Source organism: Trichomonas vaginalis, chromosome V, assembly GCF_026262505.1.
Source record: "Trichomonas vaginalis G3 chromosome V, whole genome shotgun sequence".
In the NCBI taxonomy this organism is placed as follows: domain Eukaryota; phylum Parabasalia; order Trichomonadida; family Trichomonadidae; genus Trichomonas; species Trichomonas vaginalis.
Genome location: NC_067207.1, coordinates 2967781 through 2987728, shown reverse-complemented (window position 1 = coordinate 2987728; position 19948 = coordinate 2967781). Strand labels below are relative to the sequence as shown.

At 31.5% G+C, this 19948-nt stretch overlaps 5 protein-coding genes and 3 non-coding genes across 8 annotated transcripts, besides 1 other annotated feature; 4 read left to right on the top strand and 4 right to left on the bottom strand.

Annotated features, from left to right (window-relative positions):
* Positions 1-172: 172 nt before the first annotated feature.
* Positions 173-4606, bottom strand: TVAGG3_0269430 (gene silencing by RNA; the record flags this gene model as incomplete). The annotated part of the gene is made up of 1 exon (XM_001321981.1): positions 213-4568. The coding sequence occupies one exon, from the start codon at positions 4566-4568 to the stop codon at positions 213-215; it is 4356 nt and encodes a 1451-aa protein (XP_001322016.1).
* A 1038-nt stretch (positions 4607-5644) lies between these two features.
* On the top strand, positions 5645-6616 carry TVAGG3_0269420 (uncharacterized protein; the record flags this gene model as incomplete). The annotated part of the gene is made up of 1 exon (XM_001321980.1): positions 5645-6616. One exon carries the CDS (start codon positions 5645-5647, stop codon positions 6614-6616), a length of 972 nt encoding a protein of 323 aa, XP_001322015.1.
* Positions 6617-7087: 471 nt separating this feature from the next.
* On the top strand, positions 7088-8061 carry TVAGG3_0269410 (uncharacterized protein; the record flags this gene model as incomplete). Its single annotated transcript, XM_001321979.1, has 1 exon — positions 7088-8032. The coding sequence occupies one exon, from the start codon at positions 7088-7090 to the stop codon at positions 8030-8032; it is 945 nt and encodes a 314-aa protein (XP_001322014.1).
* A 549-nt stretch (positions 8062-8610) lies between these two features.
* Positions 8611-10235, bottom strand: TVAGG3_0269400 (chaperonin subunit delta CCTdelta; the record flags this gene model as incomplete). Its single annotated transcript, XM_001321978.1, has 1 exon — positions 8611-10221. The coding sequence occupies one exon, from the start codon at positions 10219-10221 to the stop codon at positions 8611-8613; it is 1611 nt and encodes a 536-aa protein (XP_001322013.1).
* A 416-nt stretch (positions 10236-10651) lies between these two features.
* Positions 10652-10722, bottom strand: TVAGG3_0269390. Its single transcript has one exon. It is a non-coding gene; the product is annotated as a tRNA-Gly (tRNA).
* A 303-nt stretch (positions 10723-11025) lies between these two features.
* Positions 11026-11152: a mobile genetic element.
* A 192-nt stretch (positions 11153-11344) lies between these two features.
* Positions 11345-11415, bottom strand: TVAGG3_0269370. The gene has a single exon. It is a non-coding gene; the product is annotated as a tRNA-Gly (tRNA).
* Positions 11416-12001: 586 nt separating this feature from the next.
* TVAGG3_0269360 lies at positions 12002-12072 on the top strand. Its single transcript has one exon. It is a non-coding gene; the product is annotated as a tRNA-Gly (tRNA).
* Positions 12073-17622: 5550 nt separating this feature from the next.
* Positions 17623-19627, top strand: TVAGG3_0269350 (uncharacterized protein; the record flags this gene model as incomplete). The annotated part of the gene is made up of 1 exon (XM_001321977.1): positions 17847-19070. The coding sequence occupies one exon, from the start codon at positions 17847-17849 to the stop codon at positions 19068-19070; it is 1224 nt and encodes a 407-aa protein (XP_001322012.1).
* Positions 19628-19948: the final 321 nt, after the last annotated feature.

Here is a 19948-nt window from a genome sequence, read left to right as displayed (position 1 = left end):
TCATACTATGGTTATTTTGGAAATACCTTGTTAAGTTGCTGTTTGTACTCTCCAATAATATCAAATATATTTTTATAATTTGATCTGTAATGCCCTTCTGTAACATTATAGCCCAAAGCTCTTGAGTAAAAAGAAAAATAGTTATTGTTTTTCTATTTTTTTTTTAAAAATACTTTTATTAAATAATATAAATATATATAAATAAAGAAAAATTATTTGGATAATTCATTACGAGATGGATCAAACGTAGCAGCAACTTCTAAAAAAGTGATTGCATGACCAATTCTTTGTTTCTCCGATTCATCAATAACATTCTGCATCAATACCTTAACATTCTTTGTAACAAGTTCTGTCATGGCCTTGAATGACGAAATTGCGTCTTCATTTGTAGATTCATTCAGATTATTCGTCATCATGATCAAACCAATGAACAAACTTGTTGATGTCTCGTATATCATCAAGAAAAGAGGAAGTAAATCAATGTTAAACTTGTTATCTTGGAGGATTTTTCCGAAATGGTCCAAGATTCTCTTAACAATCTCAAAACTCTGGTTCTTATTCTCCGCATTATCAGAAAATCCAGGAATTTCTGTTTCTGGGAAGTCAAATTGAGCATTGAAGATCATTAAGCAGTTTAACAAGGTTTTCCACTGGGAATACTTCTCTTCCTTACTCATGGTAACATCTCTGATATCAGCAAGTGCCTTTTTCATTCTAATAAACACTAATTGCATCAATCCGTTGAAAGCATAAGGATTTTCATGGCTTAGCTCGTTAAAATGGCCATGCATGTTGAAGAGAAGTGTTGTTAAGTAGTTCTGGATCTGATACGATGTCGTTGTTTCGCTCAAGAAGAAATTAATAATTGGAAGATAGGATTTAGCGAAGTTTGCTGCATAATCGTGAGCTATTGGAAGTCCACTTATGAGTTTGAATAATGGTGGCCAGACAAGAGAATTCTTTGGAAGTTTAATTTCCAAAATTGAGTCTAAAATACCAGAATTTGCAAGATCATTGGCTCTGTTGGCTTCATTACACAATACGGAAAGTGCAATAACCAATTTGGAGCCAATTACGTCATCAGAAATTAATAAATGGCAAGCATGAGTTAATAATGCAATTCTCTCTGGATTTTGAAGGAATTGCTGGAAGCAGTTGAGTTTAATTGCAAGGTTTATGAGGCAATCAGCTGCAATTTCAAGTTTGTCGCTTATTAAAATTTGAACACATTTATCAAAGAGTTTTTCAAGCTGGTGGAACTTCAAATTAGGATAGTCAGAGTCAGAATGGTCTGCCCTTAAATCAGCTTGACTATAAACTCTATTTTCTGAAATTCCAAGGCTTGCGTTCAATAACTCTAAAACTGCTGGAGTTTTATGTTTCTTGAGGTACCTGTTGAATGATTTGAGATAGTCTGTATTAACGAAATCCCAGAAACCGCCCGTAAAGTTTGTAATTAAAAGTAATCCGAGTTTAGAAACAGTTGTAATCAAACTTTCTGGGAGATTGTTATTCATTACATTCTTAACTAACTCAATCAACTCCTTATGGTCGTAACTCTTTCCATCTTCATTGAATTTCGGAGAATCTGGGTCAATTAAGGCATAAAGCTTAATATAATCGATGATCGTCGATATATATTGTGTTGTTGCATCAATTACCGACAAGTCTTTGTTAAATTTCTTGAGTTCTTCAACAAATTTTTGGTCGATATCTTCATAATAAAATTTAAGTAAGTCGATATCAACGTAATAATCATCGCCGTACTCATGCCTGTCCTTATGGAACTTAGATAAGTCGATTTCGAGCTTTAATTCTTCGGATATCTCAATTTTTGTAAGAGATAACTTATTAACAACAGAACGGATCATGTTTGTGACTCCTATATCGTCGATTTCTGCCTTCGCTTGGCCGACGTGGGAGCAAAGATAACATAAATGAGCTTGCATCAAGAAAGATTGGGCCAAAATGATATTTGGATCAGGATTCTGGTCATCAAGCTTAATAATCTTCTTTGCCTGGCTCCAGAAGTCAGATTTTGTGTCACTTCCCGCAATTTCCTTTAATGTCTTTGAATTTGCGGACAATTTCCTATACATGTTGGCGATAAGTCTTGATAGACTAAGAAGAAGCCTTGAATCTTCGAATTTTTCGATTTTCTTGGCTTTAATCATTGATTGGAAAATTGATTTCGCCGTGTGTTGGACAAAAGAGAACGCGAAGGCCGGCTGCGTCATCAGTGTGTTGGCTATGAAGTCAAGCATCGAAATATAATGATTTCCACTTGAATCGTCGATCAAATTTCCTTTTGCGATTTGGTTCAAAATTTTCTGTTTTTCTTCAGGGTAATAAGCATCTACGGAGACATCCTTCATCATTGCGGCGATCTTGCAAAGAATTTCGATAATTGAAAGGGAAATTCCGGCCAATTCTTCAGAACTTCCTCCAGGAAGCTGCACGGCCAAGAAACCGATCAATGTAGAGAAGATTCCGCTGACGTCGCTCTTCGTGTTGAAGAATAATTTGCATAAAGGAGAAAGTTCCTTGTTTTTCTCAAGATATCTGGACAAAACGATCTTGAGGAACTTAAGAGTTGATATCTCGCATTCAAGTGGGTAGTTTACGTCAACTCTGTCGACATAAACTTGATCTGTCTGGTTCTGCTGATCGTTGGGGTTAATGGCTGCAGCGGATACTGTTATAAGGGATAACAATGCGGATGAGAAGGTCTCTGACTGATGAATCATGTCACAAAAAGAATCATCAGTATCTAATAAGTCTTTGCAAGCATCTACAAGGGATTTGAGGATCTTCCACTTGTTGTACTTCGATTGGAACTTATGATGGACGATCATATGGAACGTATCTTTCAAAATAAAATTCGTAAAACTTGGAATCTCTTTTACAGGGCTTTTGTACTTGAAATACAAGCTGTTCATGTTCCTGGCCACTGTTATGAAGGCGGCAATGACGCTATCGTCGCTGTTCGTGCTCTGAACAATTTGTTCGAAATTTGAGTAATTCGAGTGTAGTTTCGTATTGATATAGTTGATGGAGTCAACAGGTGCGAGTTCTATTGTGTTGCTGATGATTTTGGCAGCGTATGGAGCTAATTTTGGAGAAGAAAGAAATTCTACAACGTAAGGGAAGATGTTTTGTGCAGAATTAGTATGGTCTGTATAGAATCTGTTAGTAACAAGTCGAATTAATGACTCTTTCACGGTTGTTGACTCAGAATATTTAATAAGTTTGTGGAAAAGGACAAAAGCACAGTATTCAAGACTGTTTTCTGTAATGTTGCTCGAACTGATTAACGATGGAGTGATTAAAGAGAGAAAATCAGAAAATTCTGTATATGGAAGACATTTTCTACGATAAACATTACTTGTTGACACGTGGGACTTTTTCAAATCGTCATTTAATACTCTCTTGACGAGATTTGCTGTAGAAGAGTCTTTGCAAATTGCTTGGAAATATTTGTAAAGTTTTGTGAATTCGTTTTGCCTTCTGCCTCTTCCTGGTAATATAACACGAAACGTTGCCTCTGTAAATGGTGTCGGACGCTCTTTTACGGCAACTTTGCATAATAATGGAAGAATATTCGAACAAATGAAGTTATAATCCGGCGGTGTTTGTGTCTTTATAACAAGATACAAAAGACTTTGTAAATGAATTGAAATAAGTGTGAAAAACTGCTTCGAAAAATTATTATAAGAAATATCAATCCATTTTCCAATAATATCGAATAGATCGTAGTTTTTGAGAGAGAACAATGCAAATTCTCCTGACTTTGGAGAGTTATTATCATCACAAAGCTCTTTTATGTAATGGAAGAAAATAATTGGGGCGTAAGCTTCGTCTGGGAGCTGATTTAATGCGTCGCGGCTGAACTTGAAGAAGGAGAGAATAGCTGCGTATGCGTAACGTAAGTCATCTTTGAGAAAAGAACTTACTTCGATTAAAGCACTGATTGTGAACTTTCCTGGCTCACCGAAATCTCTATAATTATCTGATTTCAACATATCGAGTATTGTATCTACAGGCTTATTGATTATTTTCAAAAATAAAACTTCAAGAAAAATCGGGTGATGAATTGCAGGAGTTCTTTGTAGGATATTCTCAACGGCTGTAATGGCTTGTATTTTATCAATAGAGTATTTTTCTTCAAATTTCTTTTTTTCGTCGTTATCAAGATTGATTTTTGCTTCTCCGGGCTTCATTTCACCGATTTTTGTTAAATTTTGGGATTGTATGAGTATAAGCTTCGAAAGATTGATAGCATTACTGTCATCTTTTTGGATTGGATTATCTATACTTTTAAAAAATTCAAAAAACGGGCTTTGAGAAATAGGCAATTTTGAATACTCCATGAATATTAACCACACACCTATAATTTTTTGGTGGCTATCAAGGATTCCTTCGAGAATTAAAATTGATATTGCTGAAAGTAATGCGGAACGATCATTGAAATCATATGCATGATGAAATTTAGTACTTATTTCATCAAGTGACTGATCATTTGTTTCCAAAATGTTCAGAATTGACTCAGTAATCGTTGAATGATGCATTTTTCTTTGAAAGGTCAAAGATTCCGACGATTATTGACGATATGTCTCCTGCAATTTTAATAAAATTTTCACTATAAAAAGGCTAAATATAGAAATAGCAGACATTGACAAACAAAACCCAAAATAAATAATAGATAAACATAAAAATTATTCCTTGGAATTACCTTAATATTCACATAATTATAGCACATGGAAAAATACTCATCTATTTGAGTTTATATACATGAATCTCAGGTTTTTAATTCTGATAAATTTCGAAAGATTTTTTTTATTATTTTGTTGATATTACAGAGTTTCGTATTTTCATTCTCCTTGAGATAAGTTTATCAATTTCTTTTGAAATGGTTTATTTTACTCGTTATATTTAAATAATGTTTTATTTCATTAAGAATTTGATTCGAATTAATTTTGAAAGTCTTCATTTCTACACTCAAAATGTATATCATTATATGCATGCCGACAAATTAAAGATCTGAAGAGAAATCAATCAGTTCTTCAATAAAGTTAATCTAATTCAAGATCAACATCAATTTTAATATCAAATTTAGCAAAATCTCTATCGAGCAGTATTTACTGTAAGTTCAAACGATTTTTTATACATTTGAGAGGATTGAGAGAATTAATCGTTTAAAGCACTTATTCAATTAAGACTACAATTTATCATTCTCAGTGATTTTTGATATTCGTACAAATTTACCATTTTAAAATGTTCAAGTAAAAAAACAAGACCATTGAAATATTTTCGCATGTGATGTTAATTTTTTTATATTGGATATAAACAAATCTAAATATATTCTATAAATATATTTGAATGATTTTGATCCGAATTTCTTTTAAAAATTTTTGAAATGTCTTTCAAATGTATTATTATATTTGACATTAAGACACTTCAGGAACCCCAGATATAATCAATTATAATGTGATATTTTATTATCATTATTGAATTCAATTCAAATTATAAATGATCACTCATTGATGAAAATAACATAGACATCGAGTATTTACCGAATTATAATAATCATAATTTTTTTCAATCATATTATTGAGTCAAATTCAAACTTCTATTTTTATTTGAAATGAATCATCATGGTTGTTGGGAAGAATTTTACTCCAATATCATACCACACAAAACTTATACACATCAAAGTAAGGCAGTTGATGCCATTGAGTACAATTACTATGTTAGTTTATGCAAATTTCGTTTATTAATAACACAAGGGGCAATTAAGATAATTTCAAATACGTTGGCAACAAAGCTTTTGTGTGATACATCAGAGTTTATAAGTTGTTCAAGATATGGTGGAGAAGGAGGAAGTATTTTATTTAAAGAAAAAGGACAATGCGTTCAAGACAGAATTTATAGCGACGATTCATCTGTTTCTTCAGAATTTACAAAAGGAGTATATAGTTATTCAGAAATTAGCGCGTATGAGAGTTTCAAAAATAAGATAATCTATTCTTCTATTGAAAACGCCGGAAAATCAAACAGACTGGGCTCAGGAACAATTTGTATGGTATCAGGTGGAATTGAAATTCAATCATGCAATGTATCTTCTAGTTACACCTATACAGGTTCTTTATATCACATAAGAAGTTGTGGTTCTAATTCAAATACTACTTTTACTTCTTACAAATCCTCAAACAACGAGAGAGATGCTAGTGCATGTGCAGCCCATCATGATTCACAAAATTCTTTTCTAATTAAATCATGTAATTTAATCGACAATAGGGGTGCATGGATTGTTTATGCGGAAATAGCAAAAGTTCATATGTATGGGTGTAGTCTCATTGATAATATAGCATCAGGGCTTACACTGGTCTGCAGGAAAAGCGGTGATGAATTAATATATGAAAAGTGTTATGGTAATAATTTAATCAGAATTAACAATCTTGTAAGAGTAATTAGTGAAGAACAAAGGAAATTTACAATCAAAAACTCTCAAACAAGAAAATTGAACTGTCCAACAGATCCAATTACTCATGCAAGAATTCAACCATATAATTACAATATATATGTGGGCTCATTTTTAACTTTGGGAATGTTCTAATAGATATATTACGGTTGTTACATGCTTATTTCTATAAATTTTATCAAATTTTTCGAAATATAATTTTATTACATTTCAAAATCAATTTTGTTTAAGAATAAATATAATGAGTATTTTCAAGTTAGCTTTTTCGTTTTTGGGATAACTTAAATCTTATCAGATTTCTTTTGGGGAAGGATAATTGATGTTATTTTCTGATTTATATAATCAAATTAACATACTGGTCTGTAATTTCTAATGTGCAAAGCTTGAAATTAGATATCATACAATTAATGTCACTTATAATACTTCTATTTATTTTGAAATATGCTATGTATCTCTATATCATCTTTTATTTGAAATAGAATGTATTGCCACATGTGCTAAAACACCTAACACGAGTTAAAACTCTTCAATCTAATGCAATCTATGTATTTATAGTGATTCAAATTTTCATATATTAATTGAGTAGTTTACAATTGTCACATTTGGATGAGTGAAAAAAGATCTGGTTCTTCTTCTCATATTTATATGGAAATTAAGAATCCAACAAGCTTGCATATTAATGAATATGAGGTTTTCGTGCCAGTTTCAGAGAAAGGACTCTCAGTTGACCATCCAAAAAATACAAAAACTGGAGAGTTCACTAAAATTAAACCAAAATATCAAGAACCGTACGTATTCCAACCAACTAAAACAAATTCGAAGAAAACAAAGCAGGAAAAACAAGTAATTCAATTGGCCCAAACAGAATCTTTTATTTCCGGTATAACAGCACTAATAAATCGCCGCCTGAAGAAGTCTGGTATCACTATAGACAGTAATGCACGAGAATTAGTTCAAAAAGCAATTTTTTCGTATATTTTACAAATAATTAAAACTTCACACGAAATTTCTCAAGTCAGATTAGATATTGGCGGTGACTCAAATCGTGCCATATCATTTTTACCATCCATTTCTCAATACGCTCTTCAATTTGAAAATTATATGTTAACTTCAGCTCGTGGCTCTCAATTTTCCAAGAGCAAAGAGCTCACAGACTTCTTCAAAGACCATATGCTTAAGTATGCACAGCCAATTCCTCTTCTAAAAGAGCCACAGTCGCAAGAAGGATTTATTACACTATTTCCGATTCAATACAACGCCGAAGAGAATGCTTTGGCACGCCTGATCAATGTTAAGCTTACAAAGAACTCAGAAGATGGAGTTGCTCAGCAATTTAAAGACAAAATTAACAAATACAAATCCCAGTACGATGAAAACAAGCGAAACTTCAAAAACATCAACTTAAATGAACTCAAAAAGAACGAAGAATTCGAAACAAGAAGACAAAACCCTTCAATTTTACCAAGTGACATAATTACGTGCATTCAGATGTATCCTAACTTCGAATTCATTAGTAAGCAGGTGTTATCTCTTTTCCAGCTTGAAGAGTAACTTTTATAATAAAATTTGTTATTTATTATTGATAAAGACATAATTTTTTTTATTCCTTTGAGATATGATATGAACTTTACCTAAAATATGCAAATATATAGTCATCTTTTAAATATATCTTGATCATTTTGATTATAATTGAATATCTCAGTTTAAAATCTAAATTTCATGGCCATTTTACTTCAATTTCACTTATCCACATAATACAGAATATCACTCTGCACCACAATTTGAATTATACATAAAAATTTTAGCTGAAATTCCTAATCCATACTGATATTTCAGATTTTAATAATTGACAACGAGACAAGTTCATTGACTATGACAAAGAAATCACTTCCAACATTGTTGATAAATAAAACACATATAAGCATAAGAACCTAAAAACGTCGCAATCAAAAAAATTCTTACTTTGGAATTTATCTAATACATTCTTTTGTATTCAAGAAATCCCAGCACAAACAGTTCTCATTAAAACATCTGCAAATTTATTTCTTTATCACAAAGAAATTTCAAACTGAAGATGAAGAAATATATTAATCAATTAATCAATTCTAAGGTAATATTTATATTTATTTTTACCGTGTAGCAAGGATATCGTCGACCTTGAGAATCATACGAACAGTTTCACTGGCGAATGTTACAGCGCTCTTTGTTACTAAGTACGGCTGAAGGACCTCTTCCTCTTTCATGTCAGCAGGACCGCAAGCTACGACTGATACACCATAATACATCTTTCCAGAGGAGTGAGCTTCTCTCAACTGTGTCACGACATCGAGTGGAGCGAGACCAGCATTCTCAGCGAGTGTGTAAGGAACAATATCGAGGGAGTCAGCGAATGCTCTGATGCAGTGACCGATTTCTCCACCGATTTCGTCAGCCTTCTTTGCGAGTTTGATGGCGAGTTCCACTTCAGGTGCACCGCCACCAGGGAGGAGGTATCTCTCGTAGACAAGGGAGCGGATGACGCAGAGAGCATCGTGGAGGGATCTCTCGGCTTCTCCAATGATGAGTTCGTTTGAACCACGTAATAAGACTGTAACTGTTTTGGAGACCTTCTTCAAGCCCATGATCTTGATAATTGCGCCTCCAGCTGTTGTGACTTCTTCGACTGTCTCTGCGAAGCCAAGCTTGTCGGCGGAGAGGCCTTCGACGGATGCAATTGGCTGGCAGCCGATTGTACGGCAGACAAAGTCAACTTCCTCGCGGTCGATGTCCTTGACAACGATAATTCCCTTCTTGTTGAGGAAGTGGAGGGCTGTATCGGAAATGGCATCTCTAAGGACGGACTTCTGTAAGAGAATAACGTTGGCGCCGGTCTTTGCAATGGCGTTGACGATATTAAGGATGTATTTGCGCTGTTCACGCTGGACACGGTCCATTTGGGCGTAGTCGTTGAGAATGACTTGGGATTCCATGTCTGTCTTTGGTGGAGAGATCTGGAATTGGATCAAGGCAATCTTAGCGTTGTTGATCTTGCGAGCATCGCCACTCTGGCGCTGGAAATGGTGTGGGAAGACAACACCATCGACAAGCTCACTGTCATCAATAACACCGCCAACACGCTGAACAACGCGGATATCGTTGAGATCGACGTGCTTGCCATCATGAACACGCAAAACGGCATCAACGGCAAGTGGAGCAAGGATGTCGCTCCACTGGGAGGCGAGCTTGGATGAAAGTGATGTACGAGCTGAATCAATTAAGATTTCTCTTTCTTGTTCTGTAAATGTTTCGCCTTGGCCAAATGGAATACGCATCTGGTCGAGGATCTTAATTGCTTCGTCTGTGGCAATGCGGAGAGCGTCTGAAACAAGTGATGGATGAAGCTTGCGTTCGAGTAATGTCTTGCATGCTGAAAGGAAGGCACCGGCAAAGATAACAACAGATGTTGTACCATCGCCTGCGGCAACATCTTGAGCTTGGCTCATGGAGACCATAAGCTTGGCTGCTGGATGTGCAGCGCCCATATGCTTGAGAATTGTAGCACCATCGTTTGTAATAATAACTTCGCCGTTCTTTTCTTGAATAAGTTTATCCATACCGCGTGGACCAAGTGATGAACGAACAGCATCAGCAACACTCTTAGCTGCAAGGATGCAAGACATACGAACGTCTGTTGGACGGTCTTGTCCTTGAAAAGCTGGTGGATTTGTTGCACTAGCAGCAGGTGCAGATTGCTGTGACATCAAAAAAATTACCCGTTTAAAATATTTTTTTTCTCTTCATCTTGCTACTTTGCGAAATAATATGAAAGATATATTATAATAATCATTATAATTTGGTTTTTGCAAGAAAAATCACATGGCCACTTAAATGATCTAGCAGAGCGAAACATGTCCGGACTAAACATAGCTTCATTCAGAATCATTTTTGTATCAGGAATGATCTACATGAATAGTACAGCCATTATTATTGTGTAAAATTCGAAAAATAAATCATTTAATATATATTTTCAACAAATCAATCTATGAAAAAAATTTGAGATTGGAAACTATATATTATCATATGAAAATAACTGATTAAAACTATTTCATGGCAAAATTATTTGGAATTATTAGATCAAAACCAGAGAAATATCATAGTGAGAAAAATGAAAAAAATAAAAATAAAAATGAATGCACCACCCGGGAATCGAACCCGGACCCCCACCTTGGCAAGGTGAAATTCTACCATTAGACCAGCGGTGCTTTACATTTCCTCTTAAAATAATTATGATTTTGTGCATAGTTTAACAATTATTTAGTATTTATTCGATTTATTCTGCGGAACTACTGATTGGGAATAAAAATATGAATAAATAGCATTGACTCTTTTTTTATATGGGTCATACGGTAATAGAACAGCTGAATTTTGATAAGCAAAAACAAATCTCATCAACCAAAACTGGATATATTTATATGCTTTTGATCACATATATGTAGTCAATAATGACATTTTCTATTTCCAAAGAATTCTTTGTTTGTGTGAGTGTAAAATGATATTGAGATTACTTAAGGCTGTACTTACGCCCATCTGACTTTAATTCAAATTTTTGACAACTGGCGTGAAGCGTTATTGAATATTAACCTTAAACATCTTGATTGAAGGCCATGTCATAAGGGCGTAAGTGCAGCCTTAATGATATTCATCAAATCTAAGAAATTTTAAGCCGAGTTTTTAAATTCTACAGCGTTTGATACTATAAGTTAAAAATGGCATTATAACCATTTTTATTCAAAAGATGAAGAAGCTAAACTTAAGAATACTCTCGAATAGCTTATGATAGCGAGAATCTGAACGAAAAATCTATTTAAAAAAATTAAAAATGAATGCACCGCCCGGGAATCGAACCCGGACCCCCACCTTGGCAAGGTGAAATTCTACCATTAGACCAGCGGTGCTTTACATTTCCTCTTAAAATAAATTTTACCAACATAGAAAATTGCCAATTTCTAATTAGATTGTCGAATTAAAAAATATGGGAAATCAACTGTATATCTCTTTCATCAAAGCTAAAACTGACAAGGAGTATCTGTATAGACTTTCTATTAAATGATTTTTTTTTTCATTTTTATCAAATTTCAATCTAATTACAAACATTGTGATAACATATTACCACTCATAGCTATGTGTTATTTGTTAGGAATATGCTTGCAACTTTCTGTCACGCTTTCAAAAGCTAAGCTCTTGGAGTTGAATTTTAATGTTAAGAACTATTTTTTTGAGTTTAAAATTTTGTAATTAGTTTCTAAAAATTAAAAGAATGTTATATTTAAGAATTTCGTCTTTAGAAAAAAAAATGAAGATGATATATTTGAAATATAATGTTAATTAAGCAAATTGAAGTGCATCATTAAGATACACTGTCAGTTTTAGCTTTGATGAAAGAGATATACAGTTGATTTCCCATATTTTTTAATTCGACAATCTAATTAGAAATTGGCAATTTTCTATGTTGGTAAAATTTATTTTAAGAGGAAATGTAAAGCACCGCTGGTCTAATGGTAGAATTTCACCTTGCCAAGGTGGGGGTCCGGGTTCGATTCCCGGGCGGTGCATTCATTTTTATTTTTATCTTTTCATTTTTCTCACTCTTATATTTCTAAAGTATGGACAGATAGCTTTATCGTATATTTACTGAAGAGTGAGCAAAATTTAAACTTTTTTAGCCAAGGATAAGGTATTATAGAATTTATATTACATTAGTATATAGAATCAATTGATAAACTCTTGTGGATATTGAAGTTCATTATTGAAAGTGATTTCTTTGAGTTGACATTTATTGAAAGAGTCTTCCCCTACTGTAATTGGTCCATCTTCAAATGTAATATTTGTTGAATAACATTCTCTGAATTCATTTGTACTTAATGTTTCTGCTTTTTAAAACTCAATCTTAGAAACATGACACTGATATAATGCACTTTCATTGATTGGTTCAAGGTCAGAATTGATTTTTAGTGTTTTCAATTATGCCATTATTGTAAAACAAAATGGACCAAGAATTTTCACTGAACTTGGAAGTTCGATTTCTTCAAGACCACTCGGTGCTGCAATAACTAATGTTTTTGAAGAATCATTATATACATTTGATTTTCCACAATAATATTCACTGAATGTTGAAGTTAAATTCGTCAATGTTTGAGAATATTGAAATACCGGATTTCCAAATATTTGTTATTACAAAGCCATCTTCAGTGTTTCTCGGTACATAATTGATTCCTTTCTCGTTAACAAGAATACCATTTATGTTTTTATATCGATTAAGATCTTACAAGTTAAAACATTTCTCTTCCAATGTAACAATATTTGAAATATTGACTATCTCAAGTATGATAGATGGATTGAATGTATCGGTCTTAACAGTTGAATTTTATGACAATTATGAATGTTATGGTATTATTTTGAAAAAGTATTATCATTATAAAGATTTGATAATTGTAATGATGCATTATGGTAAAACATTATTTAATATAACATTGTTTATTCAAATTTACATTTAGTGTTAAGATTTTGAATTTGTTGTATATTCAAAATTATGGGCCTTGAATTCCTGATTAGTTTAGTGACCTCTATATACATTTAAAAAATTAATATTAAAACTACTTGGTCCAACTTTGAATTAAATTTGAAAATCCATTCCAAGTAACATTTAGAATATACCAGAACTCAGCTTTGCACCATTTCAAAAGTCGTCCTTTCATTTTACAATCGATTCGCAATTGAAAATATATATTGAAAGGTCAACCATTAGTTCAATTAATATTTAGAATCATTTTATAAACACTTTATTGCTAGAGTTTTTAAATTATTCACATAACTATAAATAAACGTTTTATTAAAAATAAAACAAGAATAAATATATTTGAAATAAGGGTTTCGTTTTGCTAAAATTGTCACTTTTATAGCATATTTGTTTTTGGATGTTTTGCGAAACCAAAAAAAAACCATGATATACAATGTGTGTGTAAAGAAAATACTTTATTTACTAGTTAAAAAATCATTTGGTATTGATCAAGTTATTTTTTCTGGATAAGATATTATATGGATAATTGGATAGAAAATACAATTATATAATCTTGTACCTGGTTTAATTAAGCTAATTGTCATCAGAAACTTGTAATTTTTATGAATTTCAGATTTTCTTTTCATTACTGCTTTTCTTAATAGGTCAAGTTCTTATTTACGTTATAAAGTATGATATTTACAAATATCAAGTTATCATGTTTTTTGAGAAATTATGAGAAACAAACAAAAATGAAAAAGATAGGAATAGCAATGAATAGTGATGTGGGTATAGAAAATGTAAGAGATATGAATGCAAAGCAATCAGTATTTAGGATATTGACCATAGATTTCGAAAAAAAAATGCTGCATATTGAGCGAAAACTATGATTATATTAGGCTGTCATTTAAAGCATAATGAAACTATTCCCTTTTCATTTTAATCGAATAAGATAGTAAAGATTTTTGAATTAGCTAGAAACTGATGAGATGTTTTCACAAATCAGATTTTTAATCTCTATAATGCATAATTCACTCAATATCTCAATTTTGATATTGCGAGATATTTTTGCTATCGGTTTCGCAATTTTGACACAATAGCAAGAGGGTTCTATATGCATTATTATCAACGTAGAATCTGAATATCATATCAGAAAATGTCGCAAATCTGACATTTACCCGACAAAATAGCAAAAATAATTGAATACTTTTCGCAAAAACTTTAAAAATCGATAAAAATATGAAATATAGATATTAAAGAGACTTTTTATATAATATTCATAAAGATTTTCCAATAATATGATACCGCAAAATTAAAAAAGTGACGTCTTGAGTGGAGTCAAAGGTCGAAATTGCTAGCTAAATGTTTTTTTAGCGAAATTGCGTATTGTACGTTTTTTTCGCAAAACGAAACCCTTATTTGAAATTAGGAATCACCTACGCAGTCTTCTAAAGTTGAAGTGATATGGGAAAAATTTTGTTTGATGAGGGATATGACAAATTGATTTATCTATTCGCATAGTTTCCAATGAGCAAAATTGACTTTCATTATATATTTCAGTTACAAATGCCTTTGCATTCGAGTCGAATGAATCAGTTTTACACAATATGTTTTCAGAACAATAATTAATCATTATGATCCCTGAATTTGAAAAAGCGAATGAACCTATTCTAACAATATTTTTCGGAATTATAATTGAATAAGGAAATCTACATCCATAAAAAGCAAAATCACCAATTGATGATATATTCCGAAGTATTGAATGATCAAGGTTTCGACAGTTATAAAAACTTTTAATTCCTACAGAAACATTTGCGTTTTGGAAATGAACTGTTCTTAAGCTTGTGCAATTCTCGAAAAGAGAGTTGGATATAGTGGATGAGTTTATAAAGACCGATTCAAGACTGATGAAGTTTGCAAATAAAGAATCTGGATGATAAGATGAATATGATATAATTTCTTTGATTTGATTATTTATATCTAAAATCAATCTTTTGAGATTTTCTACTTTTAATGGTTCAATATTATGAACTACAATCTTTTTGAGGTTTGAACATTGATAGAAAATTCCTCCTTCTACTTTTGATGGTATACTATTAATGATTATCTCTCTAAGATTTAAACAGTTAAGGAATGCATTTGCTGATATTTTATTTAAACTACTATTGAATTCAAATCTTTCAATAGAAGTTTGATAGAAACATTTATCCCCAATTGTTAATTTTTGCATATTCGGATGGAAATTTATTTGACATAAATTATAGCAGCTACCAAACATTTGTGTTTCAAGAACTTCGATCCTTGAATGAAGAGTAACCGACTTCAAGTTCTTACATCCAAGAAAAACATATATCCCGGTTGATGATGCACTGCAGCTATCATCAAATATAGCTGTCATTACATTGGAGTACATAAAAGTTTGTGCGCTTATTGATGTTGTATTTCGCAAAATTATTTCTTGCAAATTACAACTTTGAAATGCACTTTCACCTATTATGTAGGGACCATCTTCAAAGGTTATATTTGTTGCATAACACTCTTTAAATGCCCTCTCTTTTATTTCCGAAACAGTTTTAAAATGTATTTCAGGGACATTGCATTGATAGAATGCTCTTGAATGAATGATTTGTATATCGCTATTGATAATTAATTTTTTCAGTTTTTTCATTCCTGTGAAACAAAATTCTCCAAGATATTTGACAGTGTTTGGAAGATTAATATATTCTAAACCTCCTGCTGCAGCAATTACTGTTTCAAATGAACTATTTTCATAAATAACTGAATTATTAACAAAACCACCAGTTATTGTCAAATTTGTGAGATTTTGAGAATATTGAATTGAGGGATTAGAAATATGTATACTTGAATTAATATGTAAATGATCAGATGTATTTTGTTGAACATAAATAAGTGTTGTTCCATTGAAAATGAATCCATCCTTATCATAAATATTTCCATTTTTTGAAAAGTTTGATATGTATGGACATCCAGCAAAAGAATTTGCTTCTAATACTGCATATTCCGAAATATTAACTGTATGTAGTTTATTAGATGGATTGAAAGCATTTTCTTTAATTATCACATTTGCAGGTATTGTTAATGATGTGATAGATGTGTCAAAAATTGCATATTCCTTTATAGTCAATTTTTTTGGCTCTCTAAACTCAACTGAAAATAAATTTGAATATGAATGTATAGCATAGCTTTCGATTATTTCTAATGTGCTTGGCAAAATTAATTTTTGAATAAAAGTATAAGAGAAACTATTTGATACTAAAGTTTTCAGTTCAGAATCATTCTGAAATTCAACTATGTCTATATGCGAATCGTAAAACGCGCCTGGCTCTATCGACATAACTGTTTTTGGAATGAACAAGCTTGTCATTTTTTTAATGAAATGAAAGGCATGATTTTTAATCGTTGTTACTATGTCTTGAATTGCAACATTTGTTGCAGTTACAGGTACTTTAATAATAGTTTGTTTAGCTTTATTATATAAAATTTGATCTTGAACAACAAAATAATTATTGCTAGATTCAACAGTTATATTCGATAATGATTTACAGAATCTAAAAGCTGTTTCCGAAATATAAACTACGCTTGACGATAAATGACATGACATAAGATTTGGATAGTTGAAAAATGCATTATTTTCTAAATATGTATCACCATTTGTATCAAAAATTACTATTTTAATTAAATCGATAGTAAATATGGATCCAATTTTACCTTCTGTAAGTTTTCCACTTGAACCTATTGTCAATATCCCATCGACAAGACTGAAATCAAGTATCGATTGTGATAGAAAAGCCAAAATAAAGAAGGACATAGAAAAGAATTTTGAATATTTTTTGTGATAATCACAACGCTAATTTCATTCATTTTTTGAATAGTTTACGTGATAGAGAACAGACTGTTTTCCATATAGTAATTATAGTAATCAAATTTATTAGAAATAATTTCTATAATTTCGTGTATGAAACTTGAATTCAAATTTATTTCATTTTTCTTCATTTTACAATATATTTTACTAAGTTTTATAATTGAATTTACCTTTATATTTGAAAGGATAAATCAACATGATTGAATTCATAAATTCAATTTTGAGGGCACTTGAATAATTGAATAGTTGTAAACAATGATTAAGATTTAATTTTTCACGAATCCACTCAGGCATTAATGAAAAGTGTTTCGACCATAAGTCGGAAATTGAATTTCATTCAATTTCCTACTTATTTTGAGAAAAACAAACCATCAATTATAAAAAAAGTATATTATTATCTAATCTTGTGCACTAGTAATTAAAAATTTTGTAAGATGCTTGCCAGTTTTATCATTTGGGAAAAAGTTCTCAACTTCATCTTGGTGTTCTTTTTCCAAGTGAACATAAGTGCATGACATAAATCCAGAGCCTAAAATGCAAAATTACGGCCGAGTTCATGAGCCAATGCATTTTTCATTAATTTTACCTTAATAATGACTTAAATTTTTAGGCATACACAAATGGATATTTTTGCCATTCCCAAATTGAAATCAGACATTTTTTCTCCAGAAAAGTGATCAAATTATAAAAAATTTCCTTTGAAATGAATTTATTTTGATTGGTACTAGCCATATGTCATATGTATACCCAAAACAGCTTTAAAAACACGATGGAATTTTTATTACCTTAACGATAGAAATTGAGAGGATTTTCATCATTGAAGATTTTGGAATCAAAATCATGTATTCTTTCAATGACATATTCAAAAAAATTTTCCGATTTTGCATAAGACATGGCCGAAGTTTTTTTCTTAAGAAAACGGTTTTTGACTTGAATTTATTTTAACAATGGATTTTGCATTAACTCCCGATATTAAGTCTATTTTCCAAAAAGATCTTGTTCTTACAGTAATGAAGCGCAATGCTCAAGCTCTAATTAACATGATTCAGAGCGAATCAAACCTAATAAATACTATTCACCTAGCATTAGCCAATCCTGATGAACTTGGCAAGTCCCTTCCACTATATAAAGGCTGCCTGAACTATATTATCAAAGGGCCCCCTGAAATACGCGAGTATATCGCGTATTCTGCCGAATTCATATTTTGTGTAAACACTTTCATCTCCGAAATTCAACAAAAATCCGAAAAACAGATTGTTGCCTTTCACAATCTTATTTCTTCATTTTTAGATCTTCAAAATCTGAACATTATTTCCAGAATCAATAATCCCTTCCCCTATCTTCTTCCTTTCGTTTCGAAATCATGTATTGGATTCACAGTAACAAAAATTTTACTTTCTTTTACGACAATTCCTTCAGAATACATAGATTCTTTTATAGAATACTTCCCCAAAGAAGATTATGCCATTTATTGGTTCAGATCAGCTCTAAATGAGAAGAAGTCACTAGTTTCACTTGATGACGCCCCAAGATTAGCAGATTGTTTATTATCTCTTGCAATTACGAAACAAAAGTCAATTTTTACCATCCAATGCTACGAAATATGTTGGATACTCAAGAATTTCTCATTAACAAACCAATTACTTGAAGTTTTGCAGAAATATCTTGAAGATCACGATGAAAAGTGCAGTTTTGCCGTCAAACTGTTCAATGACATTTCCATAGACATGGTCTTCGAACTTCCAGAGAACAGCATCTTAAACAACGCCATAATTTCAAATTTCAAACAATTATCAAAAGAAGAGAAAGTTAAAATGGTTGAAGAGTGTGATCTGACCAATAAAATCATATCTCTCAGCCAAAGAAACGAAAGATCTTCAGTTGTTTTCGATCTTGGTGAAAATTTGAATTTACTTGGAAGTTCATCGCCAAAACTACAAAGCCCTGCATGGACACAACTCTGCAAAGAGTTGGTAGCTGTCAAACAGTCGAAATCTCTCTCTCCTTACGGAGGACCAATTAAATCTAAACCAGAAACTACAGAACCTCCAATTTGCAAACCAGCATCTCCTGTAATATCTGGTCTGAATATTTTCAAGGCTGTCAGCTCTCCAATTGTAGGAAGTCCTGTTTATGTTCAATTCGAACCAATTTCAGTTAGATACCAATAAGAAAATCGAATGTTTTGCATCTTATTCAATAACATTTCGGATTTTCTTGTTGGAAAAAACGAAAATTTTCGATTTCCAAAATTATTTTATTGATTTTATTGTTTGGGCTTTATATATATTGTTCTAATGTTATTTTATGTTGTTTTTGTTGGTTTGCGGTAAAAATTATTTGATATTGTTTTGAAATTATTTTTTTTTTTAACAAAAGTATATTGAAGAAAGGATATCTGACTGTAGCTTCTGATTTTTCTTCTAAAAGAATATTCTTTCGATGCAAAATAGGGTTGTTAAAAATATCAAAAATTAGCGTTTTGAAGACACCATGGTGTCTTATAATTTTCCCTTCCTTATTGGCGTGTAGAAATAAATGCGCCAATAGATTGAAGAAGAAGAATTGTTTTTCTCTTAATGAACTTTAATCCTTTTGATATAAGAATATTAAAAACATTAATATAATTTCGATTTCGGAAAATAAATTTCCAAATTTTTTGTCGATTTCGGAAATAGCAGGATCCCGCATCCAACACGCAACAACAAAACACAAAACACACTTTTTGGTTCTTTCATCGTTTTAATCGTAATTTATGTAATACATGATTTGGATAAATTTTACAAAAATAGAACCTATATTATATTCTTTTCAAAGATTCTTGCAAATCATCAAAAATAATTGTATTTTAAAAAACGATCAAATTATCCTTTCATTATTTTAAACTTAAATTAGTTTTTATGATTGACTAAAGCAATCATATTTATTCATCATTAAATAAACAAAAAAATAATATTTGAGAGTTATTTCAAAAAAAAAACACATTGAATTTATTAATTTGTCTCAATTTCAGTATTATAAATTTTTATAATTTCAATATTTTGAAATA